The sequence below is a fragment of the Miniopterus natalensis genome, chromosome 6, assembly GCF_054644295.1.
Source record: "Miniopterus natalensis isolate mMinNat1 chromosome 6, mMinNat1.hap1, whole genome shotgun sequence".
NCBI classification, from domain to species: Eukaryota; Metazoa; Chordata; class Mammalia; order Chiroptera; family Miniopteridae; genus Miniopterus; species Miniopterus natalensis.
The window spans coordinates 91,635,972-91,663,914 of NC_142086.1; the positions used below are offsets into that span (position 1 = coordinate 91,635,972).

General features: G+C 50.7%; 1 protein-coding gene and 1 long non-coding RNA gene across 3 annotated transcripts in view; one reads left to right on the plus strand and one right to left on the minus strand.

Moving 5' to 3' along the window:
• The window catches only part of MAP3K7CL (MAP3K7 C-terminal like), a 43,166-nt gene that overhangs the window by 6,914 nt on the left and 8,309 nt on the right, over positions 1–27,943 (minus strand). Inside the window, exons 2-4 of one of the 2 annotated variants that reach the window (XM_087818039.1) lie at positions 10,280–10,292; positions 8,632–8,693; positions 359–474 (exon numbers count right to left, since the gene is read on the minus strand). In XM_087818039.1, the coding sequence (XP_087674165.1) occupies positions 359–474; positions 8,632–8,693; positions 10,280–10,292 (191 nt within the window). Of the gene's footprint in view, positions 1–358; positions 475–8,631; positions 8,694–10,279; positions 10,293–19,451; positions 19,567–27,943 lie in introns of those variants that run through there. The other variant, XM_087818040.1, reaches the window with a different exon arrangement.
• Positions 750–3,619, plus strand: LOC107539900 (uncharacterized). The gene is made up of 2 exons (XR_015714660.1): positions 750–2,931; positions 3,226–3,619. It is a non-coding gene; the product is annotated as an uncharacterized LOC107539900 (long non-coding RNA).

Here is a 27,943-nt window from a genome sequence, read left to right on the forward strand (position 1 = left end):
TTCCTCTCTCTGAAGTCAATAAAGATATATTTTAGAAAAAAACCAACACTTAAGGTTCGGGGGGGGGGGGGGGAAGCACCCCTGTTGTTCGTCAGCGCTCATAAAGCATTGAACGCACAGCGGTGCCACCTGGATCTGTCTGAGACAAACAGGACGGGCATGACGTTGCCTAGCAACCCGGGAACCCCAGGACGTCAGCTCCCCTGGGCCCAGGTCCCTCTGACCGCCCCAGCTCAGCCCGCCGCTCGGCCCCCCCGGCCCGCCCACCTCGGCCAGGCCCCGCCCCTCGGCCAGGCCCCGCCCCCACCCGCCGGCCCCGCCCCCTCGGCCCGGGGCCCCCCCCCCCCCCCGCACTCACTTCCGGTGCTCCAGCAGCGCGATCTCCCGCCGCACCTCGCGGAACTCCTCGGCGATCCTGCAGTGCTGCCGGAAGACCTGCATGGACTCCAGCGAGTCGGGCCGCGGGGGCAGGGGCTAGGGGGCGACGGGGCGGTCAGTCCCCGCCCGGCCCGGCCCGGCCGCCCCTCCCCACCTGCCGGGCCGAGGCGTGCGGGGACGCGGCGGGGCGTGCGGGCCTGCTGGCTGCCCAGGCCCGAGCAGGGCCGTGTGTCCGCGGGGGGCCGCAGCCCCGCAGCCCCGCCCCCGCCCCGGCGCCCCGGCCTCCCGGCCCCGCAGCCCCGCAGCCCCGCAGCCCCGCCCCCGCCCCGGCCCCCCGGCCCCGCAGCCCCGCAGCCCCGGCCCCGCAGACCGGCTCGCGGAAACGCCGGCCAGGCGGGGGCGCTGTGCGCAGCGGAGCTGAGGCCGACCCCGCCCAGGGCTGTGTGCGGGGCGAGGCGGGAGCGCGAACCCTGGCCGGGGAAACACCTGCTTCTGCACATTTCAAAGAACTGTCTTTCCCCAGCTTGTCGGTCCACTTTCTCGGTAGCAGCGCGTCACTGAAGCCATCTGTTTAGAAACATGAGCTAACAGCCTTTTACGGAGCTTTAATCGCCCCCTCCCATGACGCGTCGAAGGGTGTCCAGTGCGCGGTCCCCTCGGGCTGACCCGCGTCCCGGGTCTGCGGAGTCAGCTGCGTCCCCTTCTTGCTAGTGCCCTGAGAACTAACGAACGTCCTGCCGCCGCTCCTCTGTCACTTTCTGCAAGGCCACAGGTTTCTCTGGGTGTCGTGTGCAGGGACCGCACCCAGGATGCAATAGAAATTCTATAGTTTGTCGTCTGATGGATGGAGCGCATGACCCTCCTCATTTACCATGAGGCCTCTGAGCAGGGACCTTTTAAAAGAAATTTCAAAATAGGTTTGGAGGAAACCGACCTTCCTGTGGAACATCTGTGGTGCCCTAATTAATGGAAAATCAATGAAAACTCCATTACATAGCATCTTTCCCCACCAGCCCGTGGACATATTCCCAGGCGAGCCCACCTGCTGGGACCGTTACCTTTCCACGTGGAAACCAGGGCAGCGCTGGCCAGCACAGCGCACCGGCCGGAGCTGCCCGAGGGAATTCAGAACTCCTGGCTCTCCAGGCTGCCCTTGAACTCGCCGCGCTCGCCAGTGCTCACCTGTTCCGCTGGCAGGTTACCAGGCGGCACCGCGAGAATGACAGCAACGTGCTCTGGGCAGGGGGCCAAGCTGCTGGAAGTCCCCGCCCGATACGGGGCTGCACATTGGGAGGGCAGGGACTCCCTGCTCCTATGTCCTGTCCTCAGGAAACTCGCAAGCTACACTCAGTTCAGTCCACACTCGCCACGTGTAGAGGCCTGAACCACAACTTCAGCAGTTACCTATGTGACAGCCAAAGACTCCAGGACCGTGTAGAAGGTTCATGCACATTTGAAGCTGTAGGTGAGAGCAGCCGCCATGAAGGGGGACTGTGCTTTGCTGCCACAATTAAAAAGGAAGACTGAAAATCAGATATAGAATTCTCTTAAAAAGAGAAAGGCCTCTTTTCCCCTCTTAGCTTTTTATTAAGCTGGAATTTTTTCCACGGGTTCTTTTTTTATTGGCCCTTCTTAATTGTAGAAACTTCGAAGACATAATTATGTGCAGGTAGTGGGATCCTGCTGCTAAGGTATTTGAGGACGGGATATTTCAGGATATATTTAGCATCTTCACGCGCTCTTAGCAGGATGACCATGCTACTTACACATAATAACATTTTCAAGATGTCCCACAAGTAAGAAGCAATGCCAATTTTAAAAGAACAAACCAAACTTGCTCAGTGCTCAGAGTTTCTGGAGGAAAGGTGCCAGGGGTCGCTTGGCCTCCAGGTCTTGCACCCCAACCTGACACACAAACCCGGCACCATGTCAAGATCTCCCAGTTTGCATGAAAGCATGAGAGAGCAGGATAGACATATTTAAAGAAAGGATGGAAGTTATCTTGCACAACCCACCACAACATTGTAAAATTATCGTGTTGGTTGCAGGAGCTGGGCAGGGAGGGATGAGCAGTTGCCATTTAATGGGTAGAGTGTCAGTTCTGAAAGATGGGAAAGTCCTGCAGATGTCGCACAACAGTGCGGATGTACTTAACACCACGGGACTATACACTCAGAAATGACCGAGACGGTAACATTCATGTTACGTGATTTTTACCACAATAAAAAAAAAGCTAATGTAAAAGAAGTTATCATTAAATATTTCTGCTGGCCCAGCCCATCCTCCAAACCCTGCTGCCAGGATTCCCTGCAGAGCCTCATGGCACATGCACCCAACCTTCCTCCCTGGGGACCTTAAAATTTCTTGCCCCTTATAATTTGGAGCCACAAACCCCAACACTGCCAGACAAGTCAAGGCTCCCTCTGCTCAGCAGGACCTGCTGTCCTCAGAAGACATGGACATCACTGGACATTCACTCCAGCCCAGAGACTCGCCAAAGAACTTTTAAAACGTGTTCTTATCCCAGCAGGAGTTCTGATGAATTAGTCATAAGTATCTAGGTTTCATACCTAATGGAAAAAGTAGAACTTAGAGGAATGCAATGTGACATTCTGTGTGACACTGCTTTGTGATGTGTCTGTGTGTATGTGTGTGTATGTGTATGTCTGTTGTTTGTATGTGTTTGTATGTGTCTGTGTATGTGTGTGTATGCATGCATACTTGTGTCTGTGTATGTATGTTTGGGTCTGTGTGTATGCATGTGTGTGTGCGTGTCTGTGTGTGTGGGTATGTGTGTTTGTGTGTAGTATCTGAGACTCTCTGAGAGTGACTCTTTCCTTCTTACAGCCCCTCAGAAGAGGAGACACTATATGACCAACAGTGTCCACGGACGTGTTTGCCTGAGGAAATAATTCCTGAAATTCGAGCAGAGAATCCAGCTTCCAACTTGCAGCGGAGCCACCAGTGAGCTCGAGTCAGGCGACTTTCACACACGGGCCCTCCTGCGTTAACTGGCGCACACGCGTTTCAGACACTAACACGTGTTCCTGCTAAAAACTAAAAAGTATCTTTAAAGAAGGCCGGTAACCGGATGGAATCGTCTATTAACTTCTCGGAATAAGAATTAACACTTTTATTTTTGTTTCCATTCTCACCGCGTAATTTTAACTGTTGTCCTCCAAGAGGCCTTTCTAGTTATTTCTGGGCCGGGAACGAACGAGCAATAAATAAACTCCGTGCAGATGGCGAGTTTCTTTTTGCATCGGTGGGGCCGGTCTCACTTTCCCCGCAGTCAGGCTCCGCCCGCTCTGGACCGGCCCCGCGGGGAGGCCTGTGGGTCCCCAGGAGCCGCGGGGAGGGCGCCGTGGGGGGCCCCGCGGGCAGGTGCGCGCGATCGTGGGAACCCGCAGCCTGGCCGCGTGTCTGTCCTACTCGCAGCGCGGGTTCTGAGGGTGGGAGGGAGACGGGCCAGCGCCTCCGGCCAGCGCCCAGCCGCCCCGGACACCTTCCGGGGCCCTGAGTTACGGGGGGGGGGGGGGCTGAGCCGCCCCCGCCCCGTCAGGACCACTTAACCACGCAGGAGCCGCGCCCCACGCCCAGGAGGCCCGCGGCCGGGCCTCTCCCCGCAGGGCCGGGGCTTCGCGCCTCCAAACACCGGGCCGTCCGCCTCGAAAACGTAAGAAGCTGGTTTTCCTCTCCCGGCTTCCCACACACGAGATATATTTAGGAAGCTAAATGTCCTACAGTTGCTGCGCAGACTTTGTGTTTATCCCTTAATTCTCGGTGTCACCTTTATTTTGGGGGGCAGTGGGGCGTCAGGTTTAAATCTATGTTGCACTTCAATGCCCCAAAATTCACAAGCATAATTCGTTAAAGCTAAATGGAAAAACATACTAAGGAATAGTTGCAATATTGGAAAACGCTGTTATCTTGGAATTTTAAATATTTTTAAAACATTTTAAGAAGTGAGATTTCTATAGTATCGACATTATGGTCAACGACAGCACTAGTAGATGTACAGCGTATTTTATACATTAGATGACATTGAAATGAAGAATATTTACGTCATTTCTATTGACATAAGCAACATTAAAGGTAATAACTCCAGAGTGTCTCCGACCCTCCCTACAAGTCATGTCCTAATGACCACTAAAAAAAAGGTACCATTGCAAAGCTTCAAGGGTCTGTATTTATGGTCTCTGTGGTCACAGGAGGCAAAGGCGCTGCAAGATTCTTCAAATACCTTTCAACAGGTTTGAGAGGGAAAAGCCGCCATTTCCTGCAGGAGGGTCCAGGGCCCTGGAATCCTAAGGCTCCAGCTTCCTTCCCCAGCTAAAGCGATACACTGATGCAAGACCTAAAACGAGTTTCTGGAGAGACGACTCGGATAACGAGACATCAGAGTCACAACTCAGGCTGCGCACTGCTTATTTGTGGCGGTGACCTCAGGTTCTGGACGAACCAGACACTGTCTGAGGAAAGGCGAGTTCAATGTGTTCCACAGACACCTGTCACTTCTCAGATTCAATGGGAGGACTTGGGGGGGAGGGGGGAGGTGAAACTATTGCTCAATTTGCTTAACAAAAGTCATATTGTTTTCCAAGTACCTCGACTTCATGAAAAGAAGAGGGCATCAGAACCTCTATTTCTAACTGAAAACGTCTCTCCTTTCCCATGACACATATAATTGTAAATTCTCAAATGCTTCATTCAATAAACAATTTCATTAGGAAAGACAATTCACATGAATTGAGCAATTATCCTGCCAAGCACTGCGCTGCGCTGGCTCCACTTGTCATCACATTTGGTTCCCACAACAGTAACGTGAGCTCGATGTTATCTCCACTTTGCAGTTCTGAAAAGTGGGGTTTAGAGAGAGGAAACAGCACTCCCGGGATCACAGAACTACAGGCAGAGCTGAGCTCCAGTCCAGGCCAATCCAATGCCAACGTCCCTGCTTGCCAGCCATCTTGTGATTCCCTTCAGGGAAGTTATTAGCACCCACTCATTAGCATGTCCCCTACCCGATGATCAAAACATATTCCTCACTCCAATGATAACAATTAAGACCACATTGCAGCTTAGCTTTGGATAATCTACAGGCCAAACCATGGTCCCGGAAACATAGCACAATTGTTAAATTTGAAGACAAACTTGGTGCTGACCCAGACCCTGAGCCCACTGAAGAGTTGTCCCATCCTTCAGACTAGAAAGGGAGGCCAGTCATCACCTTTTTCAAACAGAGGGAAACAGAGGCCTGAAGAAGAGTAATGAGCCCTGGCCGGTGTGGCTCAGCGGTTAGAGCGCTGGCCTGCGGACTGAAGGGTCCTGGGATCAGGACCCAAAGGCACATACCTGGGTTGCAGGTTCAATCCGTGGCGTGTCGGGGCTTCTGCAGGAGGCAACCGATTGATGTGTCTCTCACATCAATGTTTCTCCCCCCCCCCCCTTTTACTCTCTAAAAATCAATGGAGAAATACCCTCCAGTGAGGATTTTTAAAAAAGAAGAGTAACAATGTTTCATTCATTCTTACAAGTGGACATAAAATGGTGCCCCTATATGCTCTAAACTCGCTCCACCCACACACGGCCTCTGGTGGGCATGGAGAATTTAGAAACCCATTTCCAGGAAAGGAATCCACACAAAATAGAGTCAGCCTACCGCCTGCCCCTGGGCCAGGGCCCGCAGCCCACAAATGAACACCGATATCTGTTTTAACACCTCCCTTGCCCCAAGGTCCCCCGCCCAACCCCCTGCATTAATAGAGACATCAAGGGCAGTGTCTGTCACTGCTGCTCCTGCACAGGCCTGTTTTTGGCTTCTGTGAAAATAGAAGCACCATGAATTTCATGCTCGAACATGTCCACATTCTTGGCAAAGCAACGGGAAAATCCTAGGGGTCAACTTGGTGATAGAGTATCCACCAAATATATACTTTGTAGCTGCATTATAAATGACAAAAGAATATGAAACAGCTATTGGAAAGTCTGAACAGATTTTTTATAAGGTTGTTCTATGGACACACTACAGCAACCTCACAAACCAGAAACAAAAAAATCTACACCTATTGAAGCAATTTAAGCTATTCACAGGCTCCAAAGAAGGTGTCGGGGGAAGGAGGCTATGGAGATGCAGAATCAGAGGTCATCTAAATTGGCAAACGTATTTACACCAAAATCTGACCTTACATTTCTCGTCTCTAGAGTGGAGACATAACAGTCAGCTCCTACGGTTGTTGCAAGGATCAGAGGAGATGGTTTGCGGGGAACACCCTTGCCTGGCGGTGCACAGTGGCACCAAAATCGAGGGTGTTCAGGGGGCAGGGAGGGCGTCACTCCTCTTTCTCAGGCAAGGTTCCTGGGCTCCAGGAGAGATCAAGTCAGTTCTTCCTCAAGCAAACAGTGACAAGCACAAGGTGCTCCATGTGCCCGTGTGAGCTAACTTTCTTTTGGGGTGAATCCTCACCTGAGGGTATATTTTCTATTGATTTTTAGAGAGAGGAGAAGGGAGGGAGAGGGAGAGAGAACCGTCAATGTGAGAGAGACACATTGATTGGCTGCCTCCCGCAGGGGCCCAGACTAGGGCGGGAATGAACCTGCAACCCAGGTATGTGCCCTTTATCAGAACTGAACCCAAGACCCCTCTGTCCGCAGGCTGACGCTCTAACCAGTGAGCCACACCGGCTGGAGCCTGACTTCCTTTCTTCCGAGGACCGTGCTGGAAGCACACGGCCATGAGACCGCCCGCTTGTGGAATGGACGGTTCCTTTCCCACATGTAGTGCTTCCATGGATTTTGGTACAGACACACCTGGCTGCAGGATGGCTTAAAGGTACATGCTTATGATAACGTGAGATAAGATTCTGCGGTAGATGCGGTTTTGATAGTCTCTTCCTCCAGGTCCCACTGTCCCCTGCCCTGGAGAGTCAACAGAGTATCAGGGGCAACAGACACAGCCCATCGGCGAGGCCAGAGTCTAAGCGGGAACATTGTGCCAGACGGATGGAGATGCAGACAGAGGGCCAGGTGCTACCCATGTGAGAGGAGGAGGAATCCAGGGAATGTGTGGGTATCAGGAAGCAGGGAGCAGGCTGAAGACCCTGCATGGGACACAGGAGGAGGGGGGAGAGGACACTGGAGCTGCAGGGGACAGTGTAGAGAACAGAGGTGCCTTTCAACAACGAGTGTGATTGGTGTGACCCCCAAGGTCCTGGGCAACCCCCCGTAATCTCTACACCCCGACACTGCTCTGCTGAGGGCGGTGGCAGTGCCCGGGGCTGGGGCAGGTGCGATGGGGCTCCTCTGGAGGCCACCCCAGCAGGGGCACCAGCTCTGGGCACAGGCGCCGAGGTAAGAACTGGCTGAGAAAAGGGGACACCAGGTTGGGTGACACAAGGGCCCATTCTTGGTTCTTCCCACCTGTCCAGGGCTGTCCAGGAACAGGGGCTCCAACTCCAGGGCCTCCAGGGACCAGGCACAGCCACAGAGGGGACAGCTGCTGGGTGTACGGAAACCCCAGGGTCTGCGGGGAACTGGAGGCTGTGGACCCCACTGGAAGTCTTTCAGACACAGCATTTAGAGAAAAGTAGCGACTAAGCCACTGTCCTTACGCAGGACCCAAGCCCGTGACACCTGGGACACGGACGTCTGACCCGAGGCCAGTGTCCAACGTCTTCCCAGAGCTGCGCTGCCTGGAATCAGCACCTACCCTCTAAAGAGAACCAAATGCCCTAAAGTAGCTCCTTTCCGGTCACTGTGGTGTACAAAACGGACCATCGCTGATACATCACCCACAGCTATGCCCAGGACGTGTTGTCCCATGGGTCAGACCAGAGTGTTTCCACAAGGTTTAACGTAAAATAATTATATTCCATTAAAGGCTGTCAGAGAACCAGGGAGAGGGGCGGGTAGAGAAGGAAGATTATTCTGGCCGCCACATGGACGTCTCCATCTTTTACTAAGTCACCCATCCAGCGGGCCCCCAGTGCTGCCCAGAGACAAAGGGGAGCTGACCCAACATCCCAGTCCTATGGCTCCGAGCACAGGGGCCGGTTCGTCTGCACGGTCCCGGTCGTCTGCTGCTGTGCGGACACCAGGCAGGGACTTGAGCCAGGGCCTGGGCCTGAGCTTGCAGCTCTAGAAACCCAGGCCCCAGAGGCCTGAAAGCCACCTCTGTCTGCCTCCCAGTTAGATGGCCCCTCAGTTCTGTGTTTTGAAGCAGAAGGAAAGAAGAGGGGCCAGAAGAATCCTCACCTGCAGCTGCTGGTCTAGTTCTGGAAAGGCCAGAGGAGAGGGGTCTTCGGGGGGCGCACCATCTGAAACGAAAAGGAAAGATTTTCACTATGGAGCCTTTCCTTTCACCTGGCCTGGCCTGCAGTTAAACCATCAGTACCGACTGCCTCCCTCACTGTGTCACTTGGTTGGGGACACACAGGGTGCAGAAGACAATGTCGCTCATTTTCAACACACAGAAGGATCGGGAGCGAAGTCGGCTGGGCCAGCACTTTGCAAATGTTCTGCGGTAGTTCAGTGCTCCTTGTTCTGTGCTCCCATGATCCCCACATTAGACAAAACCGAAAACATACGATGCACAGGGAAGTGCTTTAACAAGGTGCCCAGACACCTCGACAGACAGTAGAGAACATGTTAGTGAAAACCGGACATGAGTCCTGAGTCCTGCGTGAATGACCAGGGGACTGGTGTTGATGGCTTTGCTCTCTGCCCCAACTGTAAACCCTGCTAATGAGCAGCGGAGCAGGGCAGCTAACCAGCACCTGTTCTGGGTCACGGGGAGAAGGGAGGTCCCCCAGCCTGAGGCCCCGCCCACTGCCTCAATGCCCGAGAGACATGGGCATCTGTCTCCACACCGACAGACTGGCAGGTGTTTCTGATGAGCAGACGCAGGTCTCAGAAGCATCAACGGAAACCTAAGAGAAGTCTGGTCTCAAATAACCGAGTTACCCCCAAATCTCTTCAAGAACATCCTGCTGACAGGGCCCTGGCAGGAGCGGGAAGCACCCGTCAACAGAACCTCCACGTGTCCAGGTGGCTCCGGCTCAGCAGGTCCAGGGGCAACTCCTGTCCTTTCCCTCCTGTTGACAGCACCTGCCCAGGACATAGCCCCTGAGACTAAACCAAAATACAGGCTGGACAAATAATTAAAAACCAAAGCTCTTGTAAATTGTAGTAATCATTTTCACATTCTTACTACCGTAGTCCAGTTTATTTCTAAGAATTGATGTTCTTTTTTAAGAAAATTTGTTTTTATTGGTATTAGTGAGATAGGAATGGGGAGGGAGAGAGAGAAACATCGATGGGAAAGAAGCAAATGGATCGGCTGCCTCCTTCACGCCCCCCACGGGTGATCGAGCCTGCAACCCAGGCATGTGCCCTGACGGAATCGAACTGGGGACGTCCTGTGCCTGGGACCAAGCCCCACCGGCTGAGCCACAGGAGCCAGGCTGATGTTTGTTAGAACGAGAGGACGTGACCCGGTCGTCCACGGCGCAGAGGCTCCCATCCTCGCCCCAACAGGGCGCAGAGCTCCTGCCTCTAAGGGTTTGGCTTCCTGGAAGGTGCCGGAGACAATCACCGGCGAGGTGATTGCGACAAGGACAGTCTCAGCCTCAGCCAAGCACCGCGAGGGTCTTGTCACCCAGTGGCCTCTGGCATGTCTTAGTGAAGGCTGGGTAAGGGTTCTGCACGGACAGGCGGCTACCGTGACGGCACCGCAGCCTGTAGTCGTCGGCTCCGGGGCCTGCGCAGACCGCGGGCGCCCAGGGTTCGCAGGCACTAACCAGCTTCACGGAGAAGTGGAAACGGGAACCTACCCCAGTTCTTCCTGCAGGCTGGACGGTCTTAAAGAAACGAGTGCCCGGCCCTTCAGATGCTCGCTTCCTACTCAGAGGTGACGACTTCTGCCAAACACTGTGGGCTTTAAATCCACCCGTCACTTGCAAAGAATTGGACAGAAGACAAATATTCCTTTGTTGCCACTGACCCTTTAAAGGTGGCCTTCAGTATAAATCCTATAGTTTCTGGGGGTTTTTATGTGGTTCTTTAGAGGGGAAAGGAGCGGAGGAGAGACCATAGAAACACCAATGAGCAAGGAGCATCATTCCACTGCCTCCTGCTCGCCCCCTGCTGGGGGTCGAGCCCGCAGCCCCGGCACGTGCCCTGACCGGGGATCAAACCTGTGGCCTCTTGGCGCACAGGTCGACCCTCAGCCAACTAAGCCACGCCTGCCAGGCATAAAACCTGTAATTTTTTCAACTGATTTGGGTCAAAGTTGCATTTAAATGTACTTCAATAGAATATCCACATCCCCGACACAACTATTTTAGCTCAATGAGTTCAAGGCCAGAACATTTTGGCACAGGTACCTGGGAACATGTTATACTTTGGCCTCCCAACCCTGATAATCCTAGGTGAGCAGGCAGACGGGGGGCAGAAGCCGCCTGTTAGAGCAGGACAGGCACCGCTGCCGGAACGCAGAAGACAGCAGGCATGGGACGCAGGCCTCCGGGGCCTTGTCCACCAGGCTCCCCATGGAGTCCCACTCCTTCCTCCTCAACTGTAATAAAGAACTCACTTGCTTTGCTGCAGCAAAGTAAATAGCAAATACCCGGTGTGACCCAGAATCGACGAAGCCCAAGGCAGAAACCTGAGTCGCAGCACATCCGGGCACATGTGTGCCATCACACCGACAATCCCGCAGGTAAGGAAAGGCTCAGCCTTGGATGCCTCCAGCTGCTAGGGAAACCTGATCGACTGACATAGAAATAAATACACAGGGTGTCCCAAAAATGGTTACACACTTAGCAGCTGACTCTGTTCCATTTTGAAAATGAAATGCATTTTAATAAATACTGCCTTTATAATTATTCAAAGTGTGTATACATTTTTGGGGACACCCTGTATAATTGATATTTTACAATGACAAAATAAAAGACTTTTCTGTTAAAAAAAAGAATCCAGTTGGATTAATCCAAGCAGGAAACGGCAGCAGCAGCAAGAAAGCCAAAGGCAGATGTGAGGTGGCAGCTGTGTCCGAGCCAGCCCTGCGCGTCCTGCGCCGTGCCATCTGCCGTAGCTGGCACCCCCGCCCGCCAGAAGCTCCAGGGCTCTCCAGGCTGCTCTCCAAGCTGCCCCAGTGGATGTGTGGTGTGTTTACTTTTAAACAGTGGCTGCCTTCTTTGACTGGTTTTAAAAATAGGCAAATATTCTAAAAGCGGAACGATGAATCACAGGACCGGGCCAGAAGGGAAGGAGGAAGATGACTCAGGCTGTGAGGACCACAGCTGTGCGCTCAACGCTTGGCGCGGCTGGGAGCCGTTGGACAGTGACCCTGGGTTTGAGCTCCCGAGAGCAACGAAGGCTGGTTGGCGATTCCGGAAGCACAAGGCAGACTGTACAGTAGCTGTGCCGGAGAACCACCCTGGCAAACTGTAAAAAAGAAAAGTAGCTGCCAGACATGTTTATAGTGTGACAAGGTCAGATACAAATACATGTTATTAAGTTTACTGGCCAAATGCCGATTGAATGCAGTCACAGAGGCTCTGCACTGAACTTGGAAATCACGATCATGTTGTGCTCACTAATCCTCATCGAAGGGTGTTTTTCCCATTGATTTTAGAGGAAAGGGAATGGGAGACAGAGAGAAACACCGATGTGAGAGAGACGTTGACTGCTTGCCTCCCGAATGTGCCCCACCCAGGGCTGCGGATCAAACCTGCAACCAGGTACGTGCCCTTGACCAGGAATCGAACCCGAGACCCTTCGGTGCGTGGGCCGACACTCTAACCCCTGAGCAACATTCGCCAGGGCACTTTATCATATTTTGCAGTATATTTTATCATATTTTTAATGTACTAAGGAAATAATTCATAGGCTTCCTTTTTAAAACGACAGAGTGGGCTTGATGGTCCCAAAACGGGTCCCAAGACATCATTTAGAGGATGGGACATAAGGAAAGAATTAGAGGGGTTTTTTATACGCAGATGTTCACTGCCTGCCTTGCAAACACAATGTGACTAAGTCAATGGTACTGGAAATAGAACTGCTGTTGCTTCGCACCCCAGCGACATTCCACCGGGCATTCAGCGCAGGCTCGTCTCAGGCCCATTGAGCAGCTGTCAGGTGGTTTTGTGGGTTTTCTGTCCTAGACCTTAAACTGTCTTCTCTTCGTTTCTCCATGAATCAAGTAAGTGGGACCCCCCCGGCCTGTCTTCCAGATTCTCCCTGTTCCGCAGTAATTGGTGCCGAGCAGCTGGACGGCTCTAAGTGACTGTCTGGACCAGTCTGCTGGGTGTAGAGGAGACAAGGGGCCTCTTAGACCGAGGGGTGTCCCAGCCCGGGGCTCCTCACCATGCCTCTGCCCTTCTCCCCCCGTTCCACGAGTCCACGCAACCCACACATCGGATGTCAGGAGCCAGCAAGTTTCCCCCAAACACTGGAAATTGTGTCACCGAGTATCCAAACTTTGATCCAGCTAGTGAGTAAAGTTCAAAACTAGGACCATGTGTCGTTAATCTCTTTGTGACAGAACATTTAACACCAAAGCCGTAAGACAAACATAATCTCAGACCAGAAGAGTGTCCATTATATTGGATAAATTAGCTTTGTAGATAAACACAAACACTAAAAAGTCCTCACTGCCATGTCCTTATTTCCTTAGCTTTACATCAGAGAGGTAAAAACTCCATCGACACCTGACCAGCGTGTGAACTGGCGTCTCCAACCCAGACACAATCTGGGGCTGGGCCGGAACTGAATCCACACACAGGAGACCCCCCGGGGAGGGGAAGCCAGGCTCAGGGGACACCCCAAACTCCTTCCCCCACCTAGTCGGGACCCTGAGAGGCTACTTGCTCAGACATCATTCCTTCTATCTGTACATCCTGCAGCAGGAGCTACCTCATGGTCACCACTGTGCAGTCACACAGAGCCCTGGGCCAACTGGGCCCACGCAGGTGACTGCTCTGCCCACGGTGTCTGCAAACTCCTCACCATCTCTGAACAGGAGCCCCGCAGTTACTGCATGGTACCTCCACAGACCACATAGCTGGTCCTATCTGCCATGTGACCTGAGCACTGGACAATGTCCTGGAGACCATCCTTCAGGGCACCAGAGGCAAGCACACTGAAGGGCAAGTGAGTTAGGGCAGTGGCTACAGTGCCAGGCTCATGCAAAATCATTCCTGGGAACTGTTCACTCGTGCAGGCTCCTGACCACTGAGGTCACTGCGGTCAGTACAACATATAGTGGACAGACCTGGACAGAAACTTGGGTCAGCCACTCTTTAGTTGGTGAATGTGGAGAATCAATGTAACCTCTTTGAGACTAAGTCTCTGCAAAACGGGAATGATATTCCCTGTCTCAGAAACTAGTTTTTAGTAAAGAAATGCGTAAATCATTTATCCTAAAGCCTGGTGTCTGGGAAATAATCAGTAATAATAAATGCTTAAGATAATCAAGTTTAGTTTCCATTCTTTTTCACCACAAACCTCACCCAAGGAGCAATGGGGAGGCCAGGCACCTGTGTGTCTGTGCATGTGTGTGACTGTGTGTGACACTGTGTATGTTTGTGTATGTTTGTGTGTGACCATGTATGTGACTCTGTGACTGCATGTGTGACTGCGTGACTGTGTGCGACTGTGACTGCACGTGTGACTGCACGTGTGGCTGTGAGGCTGTGCATGTGTCTGTGGCTGTGCACGTGACTGTGAGCATGTGACTGTGCATGGCTGTGACCGTGTGTGTGACTGTGACTATACGTGACTGCGCGCATGTGACTGTGTGTGTGACTGTGTGCACATGGTGAGGCTGATGGTATTGTTATTCATCTGAATAATAGAAAGAGGACAGCCTCTAACTACTTAGCTCTCCTCAGGCCCGTTAAAGGAGATTTCCCTGGTGCAGCCAAAACCTCAAGTCCTGTGGGTTTACTCTTTTCACTTAAATCTCAACTTAAGAATGGTTTCTTTTACTTTCCTATCAAAGCAAACACTTCCTGTATGAAATATTGTCCAAATGTTTTAACTTATGCATGAAAGGACTTTGAGCACTTTCATTTTAAATCTAAATTGAGAGTCATGTTTTATTTATAGAAATAAAATAAGGCTGTCAACCCACGTTAATATATCAAACAACTTTTTAAAAGCTCTGGATGCCCAGCTTCTCATTAGAGCATCCTATCACTTTGAAACACATCAAAAGCTTTTTAAACTTTGTTTCCCGTGTATTAAGCATGAGAGATGTGAATTCTTTAATACACATTAGATGTTCAGAGCCCTTAAGATTAAATGTATAGATATAGATAAAAATGTGGATAGAGGTATGAATACAGATAGACTTGGTATGACACCTGGCAGGTAGTCAGTTATTTATAATTGATATTAATCACCATGTTACCTCAACCAGAACTTAAAACTATCAGGCCAACAGGTCATTCATCACACAGACTGAGGTATCCTCCACACAGAGAGATCCGATCTAGTTTGAGGGCTGGTTTTACGTTTCTTAGAAACAGTCATCTGGTCACCATTATTGTAGCCTTCATATTGATTTATCCCTTTGTAAGAATTTTTTTACTTATTTAGCTCATAACATACTCGCCCAGAAATATCTGCTTCAAAAAGAGCCTCTTGGAAGTATATTTACCACCAAATAAAATTCACCTCCACTTTCCCTCCCTCCTGCTCTATAAAATATATCAGAACTCCCCTTCCTCCATCGCGCCCCATGACCGTCGGGGACACTTGCTGGAACACTCAGCTTCTCTTTTGTAACATGGACCCTACTCCAAGTGGGTAAGAAAGGAAAGACAGCCCAGGGGCCTGGCTTTGAATCCCTTTTAAATGCTATTAATTGCCATTTGAGGCAAAGTACTCAACTTCCCTTAGCCGATGGTCCACATCTGTAAAATGGGTACAGTAATGTCTCCCCTCTGAGTTGCTGCCAGGACTAAATTGACAAAATGATACAACTCAAGGCACCTAAGTACTCGATAAACATTCACTTCCTTTCTGGCCTTTCTTTAGAGCTTTAAGCAGCAGATTCCAACCAATAAATCCAGTTGTTCTTCATAGAGTCTTCATCTGATACCAGGGAGCCAAGGTGGTTGTACATATGTATTACTGATTTCATAGTATTTGACAGTTAAGTTTATACTATGGTGCCCAGCTCTCTGCTCTGTAAAGGGTGTAAATACAGGGGATCCCTCTCCCACCCCAACCACGAGGGATTTTCTCTATGGTTGTCACTGTGTATTGAAAGCTTTAAACACAGGGTCAGCCTGGCCAGTGTGGCTCAGCGGTTGAGCGTCAACCCATGAACCACGAGGTCACTGGTTTGATTCCCCATCAGGGCACATGCCTGAGTTTTGGGCTTGATCCCCAGTAAGGGGCATGCAGGAGGCAGCCGGTTGGTGTTTCTCTCTCTTCCTTCCTCTCTCTGAAATCAATAAAAACTTATTTAAAAAGAGAGATGAGTAGCTCCCTCTTTTGCACCTGGTACCCAGAAATGGCACCTTTCCTGCAACACCTTCCAATACTCCACCTGCCTTCACACCCAAGTTGACCACATCTTCCCAGAAGCTGCTGCCTCCACTCTGCACATCAGATTCCCCCAAATCTCTCTGCCTTGTGACCCACAGGGAGAGTTATGCCGTATCCCCTTTTGTGCATCTCACCCACCTTGGGCAGTCTGGGAGCATAGAAACTAAATAAAGGTCAGACCACTGATAAGAAGCAGGGACACCCACAGCCCACCAGCTGGAAAACTAGTCCCTAAATTACTGCTGGTCACTAGTGCCATAGACTCCACGTTGACATCGAATAGAAGTGTGAGGTGTAGGCAGGATACAGGGACCAGCTGGGGACTTCATTTGTGTCAAGCACTATGGTACATGCTTTACCTGTGGAGTGTCACTGGATTCTCACAGCTTATGGGAAACTGTAGCTCAGCAACGTGTAGTGACTTAGCCAAGATCACACAAATAGAGATGGAAGGAAATGGGTGTAGAAACCATGCCTGCTGACGCTGGAGCCCTGTGTTCTCAACCTTCATCCCAAGTCCTCACAGAGAAACATGCCAAAAAATAAAGCCCTAACACAAATGGGGGAGTGAGCACTGTATTAGGCTCATAAGAAATTAAGGAGTCGACATTCACAGGCAAAAATTAGTCCTGTTCTCGTGGACTCTGCTGATTCCTCGACCATAGATTCAAGGCTATGAAATTACTCCCTAAAAGGCCACGATGGCCCTGGCTGGTTTGGCTCAGTGGTTGGAGCATCGGCCCAAGGACTGAAGGGTTGTGGGTTCGATTCTGGACAAGGGCATGCACCTGGGTTGCAGGCTGGACCCCTGGCCCCGGTCAGGGCACATGCTGGAGGCAACCAATCAATGTGTCTCCCTCATGTTTATCTCCCCCCCCCTTCCACTCTTTAAAAAATCAATGGAAAAAGTATCCTCGGATGAGATTTAATAACAAAAAGCCCACCTTGGTTGTCCCGTTTCCTGTGAAAGTCTGGGGTGTTTCCCCTGAATGTGGGGTTTGTATGCCACATGCACCGGAATTCGAAAGGCACGCACAGCGTGAGGATGGCAGAGCTGCTCAGCGTGACACTCCACATGCCCCTGACTCAAGAATTTGCAGGGAGTGTCCTCAGATATGTGGGAAGCACCCTTCTGCACTCGCAGCCCCTGCCCAGGCAAAGCGCAGCCTCCCAGGCTTCCATCTGGGCGTGGGACGCGTGTTTCCGACGAGTGCTCTCAGATGATTATTTTAAGAAAGGTTGAGAGACACCAGCTCCTGCCTGGGGTTCTCGAGTTAGGTGCCCTTTCTAGAGATACGGGGACACACTGGTCATATGAAAATGGCTCCCAACCCATCAAGGACAGGAATCACTTGAAATAAATGACCACCCCTATTTGAAGCTATGATACCAGTATTTTTTTCACGCGCGGGCATTCTTGCATCATTTGAAAGGGACACAAATCAATCTACAGTGACTGATAAAAACATGCAGACTCCCAGGCAGGGCCCGGAGAGCTTGCAGGTGGTGGCAAGTCAATGACGAGGTCTCCATTCGTCTCGGGCATCCAGGAAACCTGCTCGTGCAGCCCAAGATCGAGAGTTACCCCCGGCTTTCCTCTGTGCTTAAGTGAAACTCCACTGAAGTAAAGATGTGGAAAAGTACACTTATTTGTCTTTTCCTAAATTATGATACAATAATATTCCTGGAATTCAGCCTGATGGGCTGAATTTTTCTTTGTAAGGCTGTTGAGTTTAACAGGACTTGTTCTGCGTACAGGGGACATGAACAGAAAGAAAATGCTACGTCTTCTTTCTCCCTGGACTTGGGGTTCCATGCGTCTACGCACTGACCTGGCCACTCAACACTGAGTGTCCCTCAAAGCCTTGCATTTACAAAATGCATAAAGATGGAAGGGGCTTGTCCTTTTGTTTTTTGTCTGTTTTTAATTAATAGTCTTTTTTTTTAGAGCAGCTTTAGGTTTGCAGATAAATTGAGCAGGACGTGTAGGGCTCTCGTACCCCGCCCCCCCCCGAGTTTTCCAATTAGAGGAGCAGCGTGAAATAGTGGAGGGAGGTCAGACTGTCAGTCTAGGGGCCTGGGTTTAAATTGTGGCTCCACGACTCACTAATAATGTGGTCTCTGGACCTCCGCAAATTGGGACTATTAATGCTTTCATATACGAGTGCCTGATGCAAAAGACAACCGCAGTTATTGCTGGCTGTCGTTTCTACGCTGCCATGGACTGGTCTGCCTATCGGGAGGATTTCCCCTCACCCCTGGCTTTCAAGGGGACACAGGGACGTGGGGATGGGTGGGCGGACACACAAGCAGGCCATGGAAAGACCAGGTGGTGACGAGCTGAGGCTTCACCTCCCCTGTTCCAGGACCACCGTCTGCTGGGGGCCACACAGTCCCGGAAACCGCCAGAATCACCGGGAAAGCTAAGCCAGAACTGCCTGTGTCACTCAGACTTCCCCAAGCCCAGTCCTTACCTGGCATTATTTGGGGATGAACCTGTCTCTCCTCAGTCATGGCTTGTTAAAGCTTTACCTCTACATGGGCACGGTGGGAAGGAAAGGTAGATGACGTGTAGGCAGGTGACAGGCAGGTGACAGACAGAAAATCAGTCCTCAGAAGACTCAAGGGCTAAGCAGCATTGTATCTTATACACATTACGTATGCGACGCTGACAGGTGACAGGGGCCGAGGCGACGGCCGACCGCGCGGAAGATCCAAGCCTTCCCTCTGTCACCGCCGCGACCACCCAGCCCGAGGCCCCCGTCAAAGGCACTGCAATTCAGTGTTACAGGATCAATGCGGGGAGCCTGAGGCAGGGCTCTGGGCACGGCAGCCTCACCCCAGACCTCACTTCTTGGAGACGAGCCGCCTCACCTGTCCGCGCACCTCTGCGCCCGGTCGGATGTGCAGGAGCAGCGGCCAGAGCCCAGCCCAGGAGCTCAGGCTTCATGAAGTGCTGCTGGAACGGAGACAGCGATATTTTTATAACCCCGACCAACTGCCAGCCCTCAATAACCATTTCCGCATGGAGGCTTAACAATGACCTACTTTGCTATTGTTGGAAATTGTTAAAGCCCATGAATTTTAATTTTTCGTTCATCCTTACACGAGGATATTTTTTCCACTGAATTTTAGAGAGAGCGGCAGGGAGGGAGGGGGAGAGAGACGTCGATAGGTTGCCTCCTGCACGTGGGATCGACCTGCAGCCCAGGTACGTGCCCTTGACCGGGAACTGAGCCCTCGACACCTGGGTGCACGGTGACGCTCTAACCACTGCACCACACCAGCCAGGGCCAGCCCAGGAATTTTTAAATAAAAGAAAGGTAAACAGGGAAGGAGAAAAAGAGCAACACACGGGGCGAGATGAGGAAAGAACGAGCGACGGGGAAGCTGCGGCAGGGGCGCTCCTGGAAGCACCTGCATGGGCACGATCAAAGCCGCCCCGTGGCGGCAGCCAGGCGCATGCCCTTCACGCACCTAGAACACCTGGGGCGGCCCCTCCCCTCCTCACGCACCTGGGGCATGGTCAAGGCTGAAGGCAATGCGCACCGGCCGGTCCGCAGGCACCCTGGCTGTGCTGATCATGTGGGCACCGCAGCCTCGGCCTTCCCCTGGGTCTTCCAGCTGTAACGACAAGAGGGGCATCGTCACCACCCAACGTCGTCTCTGCAACACTCAGGGCCCTTGGAAATTAGAGGGCGGTGCTGTTAAACGTTGCTTTCTTATTTTAAAGATACTCCGGGTAACTAGCTTTCCTTCCCCACATCCCAAGAGTTCACCGGTCCCGTTTAAAACCCTTTTTCTGACTTATAGAAATATTGCTTTTGGACACCTAGAATGAAACATACAAGATCTGTTGTTTATCGCCCTTCGCACTGACCAGCCCCAGCCTGGCCCTTCAAGGCCTTACGTTTTATTTTTAATTGAGGGGATGAAGACCTCTTCACAGGGCAGCAGATGGCTTCACATCAGACTAGACTGGCTTCCCATGCTCAGAAGTCTAAGTTAAATGTGAATTATTGATCTGGGGGGTGGTGAAGAATGAGTGTTGTGGAAGCATTTGAAAAGTACCAAAGACTATTTTAAAATATCCCACAAACATGTTATGAACATTATGTGATTTAAATATCTGACCCACTCCCTGCGACTGTCAGCATCTCTAAGGCAGCACGTCTAAACCATGCATGATACAAGCAAAAGACAAAACTTGAAAACATCCTATTGATATTCCACCTCATCTATTAAATTATCATTTAATTAATAAACTAGGGCAGAATGAATGGGGAAATGTCCTACAGGTAAGATGGGTTTGGGTGGGCAAAACACACATTTTTTTGTTGTTATAATAAGAGAATTTAGCCCAAATACATTTAAACCAAGATATATGATCATTTTTGTTCACTGGCACTAGGAAAAGATATTGTTATAAATATATCTTTGTTATTTAAATACATATATTTAACTTCTCTATTTTTAGTCATGTTTCCCCTAAACTCTCTACTTTCCTTCTCATGTAGACAGTAAACCCAAAATTCTGAAGGATATTTTAAGGAAAATGTCTCTGAAACGGCAGAATATAAATAATCTTTTATCCATCCCGAGCGGGATTCTGGGAACCGCTTCAGCAGGACATTTTCTCACAAGAAGGTCCCTGACTCTTTCCCATAACTTCTCTCCATCTAAAAATAGTGTCCAGAACACTGGATTTTGTTTTTACAATTATTTATAGACCCGAAGCGAGTGCATATATATGTACGTGTATATTTAGATATAGTATATATGGAACCATCTCACCCAGTGTGTGGAAAGAAAACAGGCTTGTGTTAAACACCTAGTTTAGCTTTGGGGTGAAACAGCAAGTGTTTATCACATGGTGCAGATGGTGTTTGCTGCATCCGTTTCCCACTACAAACAGCGAGGAGCCCCAGGGCACCCGCTAGAAAAGAGCAGTAACGGAAACATCCACCTTCAGAAAGGGGTGATATAAAAATCAGTGCTTCTTGACCAGGTTGCCCATCTCTGTGCAGCCTCGTCTGCTTAGAGCCCAGCGTCTTGTGAGGCACCTGGCCCTGGGGAGCAGAGCAGGTTGTCTCAAATCTAACAAAACCAACCCTAAAAATCCCGAGCGTTGTACCTGGAAGGAAAGGTCTTACAGTCACTCACGCACAACCAGCAAACCACGTCATCGAAACACCCAAGGATGCGAGGCCGGCTCCTCTCCCTGCGCTTTCCTCCCCCGGAAGCGAGGCAGGAGTGGCCATCTGCTCGGGGTCTGCGGGGTCCCCGGAGACGGGAGGGTGGTGACCGACGCAGGCCGGGCAGAGCTGCTCCCCGCGGAGACATCTGTGCGCCTCAGAAGGGCGACAGGCCACGTCGGGGGCCTGGGGCCCACGGTGTCGCCCACAGCGCCCCACAGCAGCCCGCCTCCCCACCCCTGCTCTGGCTGGGGCAGGGCCGGTCGGGCGCGGGTGCCCGCGGCAGGCCGGCGGCCGCACCTGCTCCTTACCTCACTCGGTGGGGTGTGCGCCCTCCTGTGATCCAGGGCCAGCGCCGCCGGGCCGCCCGTCGCCTTTGTGCCACAGGGACTGAGCCGGCTGCACCTGCCGCACTGCAGCCACTGGCGGTCTGAGCAGCAGCGACAGCTGCCCGGCGGCGCTGCTACCTGCTGTCCCCAGGCCTCGTCCCACGGGCCTCCTGTTCCGCTTCCCGCTGCCACCCGCTCCCGTCCTCGCCTCTCCGACAGCCGGGATGTTGTCATGCTTCTAGAAAAAGCCGGAGCGGAGAAGCCCTCCTCCTGTCAGAGGCATTGATAAACAGCGGGTTGCCGAGAGTCCAAATGTTTTAATTCATTAGTCCTGGCAAACCTAAAATACAAACAGGCTTGCTTCACACGACAGGAATGTCTTCAGCGTGACCCAATCCGTGTCTGACTGTTCCACCAAACTGGCAAACACAGTGTGACCCAGTCAGCAGAAACGCCGCTGGTCAGCTCAGACGCCCGGCCAAGCCCACGGGCCACAGCGACGCTCGATGACAGCAGCCAGGATCCCCGCTAAGAACGTGAGGCTTGAGGTTGGGCACCGACGGGCTTATGACTTGGTCCCATCTGCAGATGCCAGCGACGGCCGAGGTGAGGGTGTTAGGACTGTGGGCCTCTTAGCAGCTGTAACCTGAAATGTGGAGCGTGCTTTAAAATAATTGGACAGCGCCCAGCCAGGCGTGGCTCAGTGGTTGAGCGTCCACCTCGGATCCAGGCAATCGGGGTTCGATTCCCCGTCAGGGCACATGCCCGGGTTGCGGGCTTGATCCCCAGTAGGGGGCGTGCAGGAGGCAGCCGATCAATGCCTCTCTCATCATTGATGTTTCTATCTCTTTCTCTCCCTCTCCTTTCCTCTCTCTGAAATCAATAAAGATATTTTTAAAAATAAAATAAAATAATTGGACAGTGACGATGAGGTTAAATAATTAAAGATAAACAAGCATTAAAAGAACGCAAACTGGGAGAAAGCCTCTGCAGGATGCGTGACAGATAAAGGGCTGGGGTCCAAAGTAGGGAAAGAACTGTTAAAACGCAACAATAGGAAAACACACAACCCAGTTATAAAATGGGCAAAAGATCCGACAGCTCACAGAAGGAGCTGTACAGACGCCTGCAAGCGGGGGAAGGCCGTGAACACCTGTGTCCCCAGCTGACTGGGTCAGACCAGGAGACGCACCTGTCAGAACGCGGCAGCCCCGAGTGCCGACACCGCCCCCTGCTGGGCGGACGCGGAGCAGCAGGTGCGCCATCCACGCGGGTGGGAAGCGAGGGTGCCGGCTCCGCAGCGTGCGGTTCTCACACGACTAAACGCGCTGCGACCACACGACCCAGCAGCCTTGCTCCTGGCTGTTCACCCGAGGAGCTGGAGACGTAGGTGCACACAAAGCCCTATGGCAGCTTTATTCATAGTGGCCAGAACCTGGAGGCAGCCAAGATGGACTTCAGCAGGTGATGGGTACATTAACTGCGGTCCGTCCAGGCAATGGAATATTATTCAGCAATGAAAAATGAGCTCTCAAGCCACAAACATGGAAGAAACTTACATGTGTATTATTAACTGGAAGAAGCCAATATCAACCATATAACATTCTGGAAAAGACAAATTTATGGAGACAGGAAAAGCTCAGGGGTTGCCAGGAGTCCAGGGAGAGGGACAGAGGGATGGGTAGGCACAGTGCAGGGCACTTTCAGGCAGTGGAGCTACTCTGTGTGATACTACAGTGGTGGACACATGTCACTCCACATTTATCAAAACCCATAGAATGTACAAAACCAGGAGCAAACCCTAACGTAAACTACGGAATTTGTAGCAAGTGTAACAAATGTATCACACTAATGCAAGATGTTAATACAGGGAGAAGTTATGGGGGAGGGAATATATGGAAACTGAGGTTTTTCACTCATTTTTTTAACCTGTAAGCCTAAAAATGCTTCCACAGATGTTAAAATAAGAGGACTCAGCAGCTTTCCTTGACCTAATGAATGGAAGGCTAATTCATGGTACAAACGTGGGCAGTAGGAAGATTCAGATCCTTAGAGCATCCGCATACAAACCTTACGTTTCTAACTGCAGATCTGTCCAGGAATCATTGCTGTTACGACAACGTTATTTTATAGTTACTGTCACCTCACATGACACATACAACGTATTGAAGAGTCTCATTCAGTTTCTCCTGCATTCTCCTGAAGACCCTATAAAATAATCATGGTCTGTATCATCTTCCCCACGGGACAGATGAGCAAACTGAGACTCAGACAACTTGCGCTCAGGCTCCTGCTGTTTCAGCTGCAGCAGGTGCCGTCTGCGTGAGAGATCTGACAGGATTGTTTCGTTAACAGTAAGTCTAGCTCTTGGCTCTCGGCTTGGGGCAGACAAAGGTGTAACTTTCTCCAATGGTCTCCCATCCAGGTTCATCTGGCCCCGGCGCCTTTGTGACCAACCCTGCGGAAATCGAAATTGTGTATCTTTTGTTTGCTGATGGGGAGGTGGGTTCCACACCTGCATGGCCCCCAGTCAGCTCCGGGTCCGACTTCAGAAAAGTGGGGTAGGGGGGTGATGTTGGCATTGCCACAGTAACGAGTGACTGGAAGCATCTGGATTCCAATGAAACTGACCCCTCGGAATAAAAAGACCCGGAATGAGGTGGCACCTCCCTTCTCCGCCCTGACCACCAAAGCCCTTGGGGAACCGCCCAGAGGTAGAAAGGGGCAGCTCCACACTGAACACAATGGAAATGATCATCTGTATGATACTGTCCACCACCTCACAGATTTGCATAGAGCTTTACCCAGGGGTTCTCCAGCATCAGGACAGGATGCCGGGGCTGCCCAGGGTGCAGGCTGTGTGTCCACGCGGCATCCTCGTGACATCAGGGATGACATCACCATGGTGTGGCAGAGGCCCAGTTGGTGAAGAGCTACAAAGGAAAAGATCTCATTAAAGGACAATTTGACCACGACAAGAAACTAAAAGAATACATCTAAATAAGCTAAATGTGTTCTTTCCAAGTCTGACCACATAAATTTAAGATTTTCAAATAATAATGAATATTCCCTAGTTCTATTCCCATAGGAGCAGCCATGTATTTCCTGGCTCTTTAGCTAAACTTTTCCAAGAAAGTAACAAACCTGAACCCCAAGTGGAATTTCTTTCCAGAACTGTAACCCCAAATAGCCATATTGTATTTTAAAAATTCAATAAAATTATAGTAATTCAGTCCAATAAGGATTATGTCACATCAAAACATTACCAGGCAGCAACATCTGTTACTTATTTTACCTTTTCAGAAGTAAATGTATTTTTACTATTATGTAGAAAGTGATTTTTATAGTATTCAAGGAGCTTTCAGAGAATGAACTCTAGACTTGCTCCGAGTTACGGCCGCTAATATCCTCAGCAGCTCGTGGGACAGACTGTGGTCACAGCAAATGTGATTTCATCAATTCAATAAACATTTTGGAAGACTGAGTTTGTTCCAGGCCAGCGTTTCTCAAATTTGCCTCAATCCTGGCTTCTGCCAAGGCAGCGACTCAGTAGCCAAAAAGCCACAGGTTTGACTGAATGAAGTGAGGTGCCCCCGTCCTAAACAGCGTGCTTGCCGAACACGCCCGCTCGGTGTCTGCCACGGGCTGTGTTCTCCTTCCCAGGGCACGAACTCTTCAGGCTGGAGCTGAGCAGCTCCAGAACATAAAGGCGTTTGTAAAGCTGCGTAAGAGGAAGAAAGGCAGGACAGGGGACCAGGAGTGGGGAGAGCAATGTGCAAGCCCACGGGACAGTCTAAGTTTTTCTGCTCACCCCCCCCCCCCCCCCCCAGCTCCCTAGGAAACAGTAAAATCCACATCGCTCTCCGATGCTTTCAGAACCGTGTATTTTGAGCATGGAAAGAAATGCTGAGTCTGATCTCACAGCTCATTGTGGGAGGCAACAGAGGTGACCCAGTGGGTGCAGTCACCACCCCCAAAGTGTCACAAAGTCCAATGTCACGAAGCGTTGCAGCATCCAACCAACTCGGAAATTGCTGGTGAACAGAAAGGAGGCTGCCCTGGCAGTTCAGCAACGTCAACACTGTAAAGTAGCCACACAGGACATTTGATCATTAAAATAATTCCAAACTGAGTGGGTTATGGTGGGAAGTTCAGTCCTAAGGCCTGTAGAATGGATCGATGTTTACCTTGACAAAGCCCTGTCCACTGCAGAGAGAATAATATATGTAAGCTGTGAGAAGACCCCTTCTCAGGACCTCCAAAGACAAATACCCCTGGCACTGGGACCTTTTACTCGCAGGTCCCTGTACACTGTGCACGTGAAACACACCTGCCCAGGTGACACAAGCACAAGTCTCCCTTTGACTTTTTATCCCAGAGATTTCCAGCTTTGCGTTCTCTCTCCCCCTCGATCTACCACCCAACCCATGGACTGCATCCCTTCACCATGCTCATGCAGTGATTCTATAAACATATAAAACAACATGCCTGACAAATTCTCCAGAACTTTCTCCAGATTTGGGACTTCTCAGCACTGCTACAGGAGCTTGTTGTTGGGGATGGTGGTGGCATTTAACTGATCAAATTACCACCTCAAGCTTCTCTTTGCTTATTAGTTTCCACAGAGTCAATGTTATCAGAGGTTGGGTCAAAAGTGGGGGCTGGGATATCGCTTAGCAAGTCACCCTTCTGTGACAAAATGCAAGAACGAGGCCTCCAGTTCCACGAATGGCCCGAGTGGTTTAGCAGAGATTTCAAGCGGATGCTCTCCAGAGTCCTGTCGAATTCCAAATCCTTTCATTTTAGGGGGTGGAGCAGCCCCAAAATGAAAAAATAATTATCCTGAAGACCCCTTCCCTAGTTTTGATTCAGTAGAGAGTCCACTGGTTTGTAATAAGCCAAAAATACATTTTACAGCAACCGGCAAGGAAAGAACAGAATGAAGACAATCCCTCCTCCTCCTCCCGCTGAAGGGTCACCCCCCCCCCCCCCCCCGGACTTTACGCCAAAGCCTCGTAGGCATTGGGCATTTCATGCCCAAACAGAACCTGTTCCGTCCCCGGTGACACTGAAATCCAAGGACATTCAGAAAAGTGACTAGGATGAGATCGTGTTTGTCCATCAAAGCATTTTTCAAATTAAGCCATCACATCCCAAAATAGTGGCACAGAATCACCCGAGGGACCTCTTCCTGAAAGCCCGGGAATGCGCCACATTTAGAAGTGGGGTGTCGCCCGCTGGTGTGGACACAAAAATGACCGACCTCCGCGGCCTCGGAAGACACCTGTTGGTGCCCCCTTTTAGCTCCCACACCCTCACTGCGCAGGACCTGCCTGGCTCAGACGGCGTGTCGATGACAGTTCTGTGTGTGCCTGAGCAGTGATCGCATTCGGACTAAAAAGGAGCCTGATACGTCCGTCCCCTTCTTAAAAATACATTTTAGAAATTACAGTATCAACCACAAATGAGTGGCTGCCGGCCTCTCAAATGAGGTACAGAAATAGGGCGTTAGCTCCATCAGAGGAGGGCTGGCTTCCCATCAGGGCTCCAGCTAAATGGGAAGGAAGGTTTCCTAGAAGAGGCTACGAATAGAAACATTTCCTACAGCAGAAAAACCCAGAGGACAGGAGAGTGTCTCCTTTGGAGATGTGAGAATATATTAAAGCCACCAACAATTAGGACAGAGCTCACCAACACTTCGTTGACCAGCAAAAGGCCTTACTCAGGGTGAATGTGGCCAAGATGGGAATCAGAGCACTTCACAGTTTGCCAAATTAAGCCAAGTAATTTGAATTAGACATGTCGATGCCGAGTACCCTTTATGGCCTGAGTTCCATGAAAATGGAAGTTATTTATCAGGAAGATGTTCCTGAACATGAAAAAAAAGCTGACTACTTTAAAAAGCCCTCTGGACTAACTACAAGCTAATTCATACTTTGAGTGCTAAAATTATTTATATATTCAAATTTTTAAAGAACTCTGCAGAGCCTAATTAGTATGGCTTTAGAATTCTTTTTCCAAATTTAGATTCTGAAATTCACAATGAAGGAGAGCGACATTCCCTTTTTACCAAGAACGAAAGTAAATGAAGAGTAATGAAAATATAGACAGATTATTTTGCACTCTGTTTAAGTTCTTCAAAGATTTCAAGAAAATTTTACCTGTCATTGATCTGAGATGTTTTCAATGATCTTTAAGTGCACGTTAAGAACAAAAGGTAGAGTAACTTCAAGTAGGGCTTCCTGGTTGTGCCTGAAGACAGTGACAAGGGATTGGGGCACGTGTGATTGTATTGCTAATACTAAAACTAGGAGTTTTTTTTAAAAAATGTTTTTACCGATTTTAGAGAGGGAGGGACGTAGAAACATCGATGACAGAAAAATCAACATCAGCCAGCTGCCTCCTGGACGCCCCCTACTGGGGATGGAGCTCGTGACCCGGGCATGCGCCCCGACCGGGAGGGAATCGAACCGTGACCTCCTG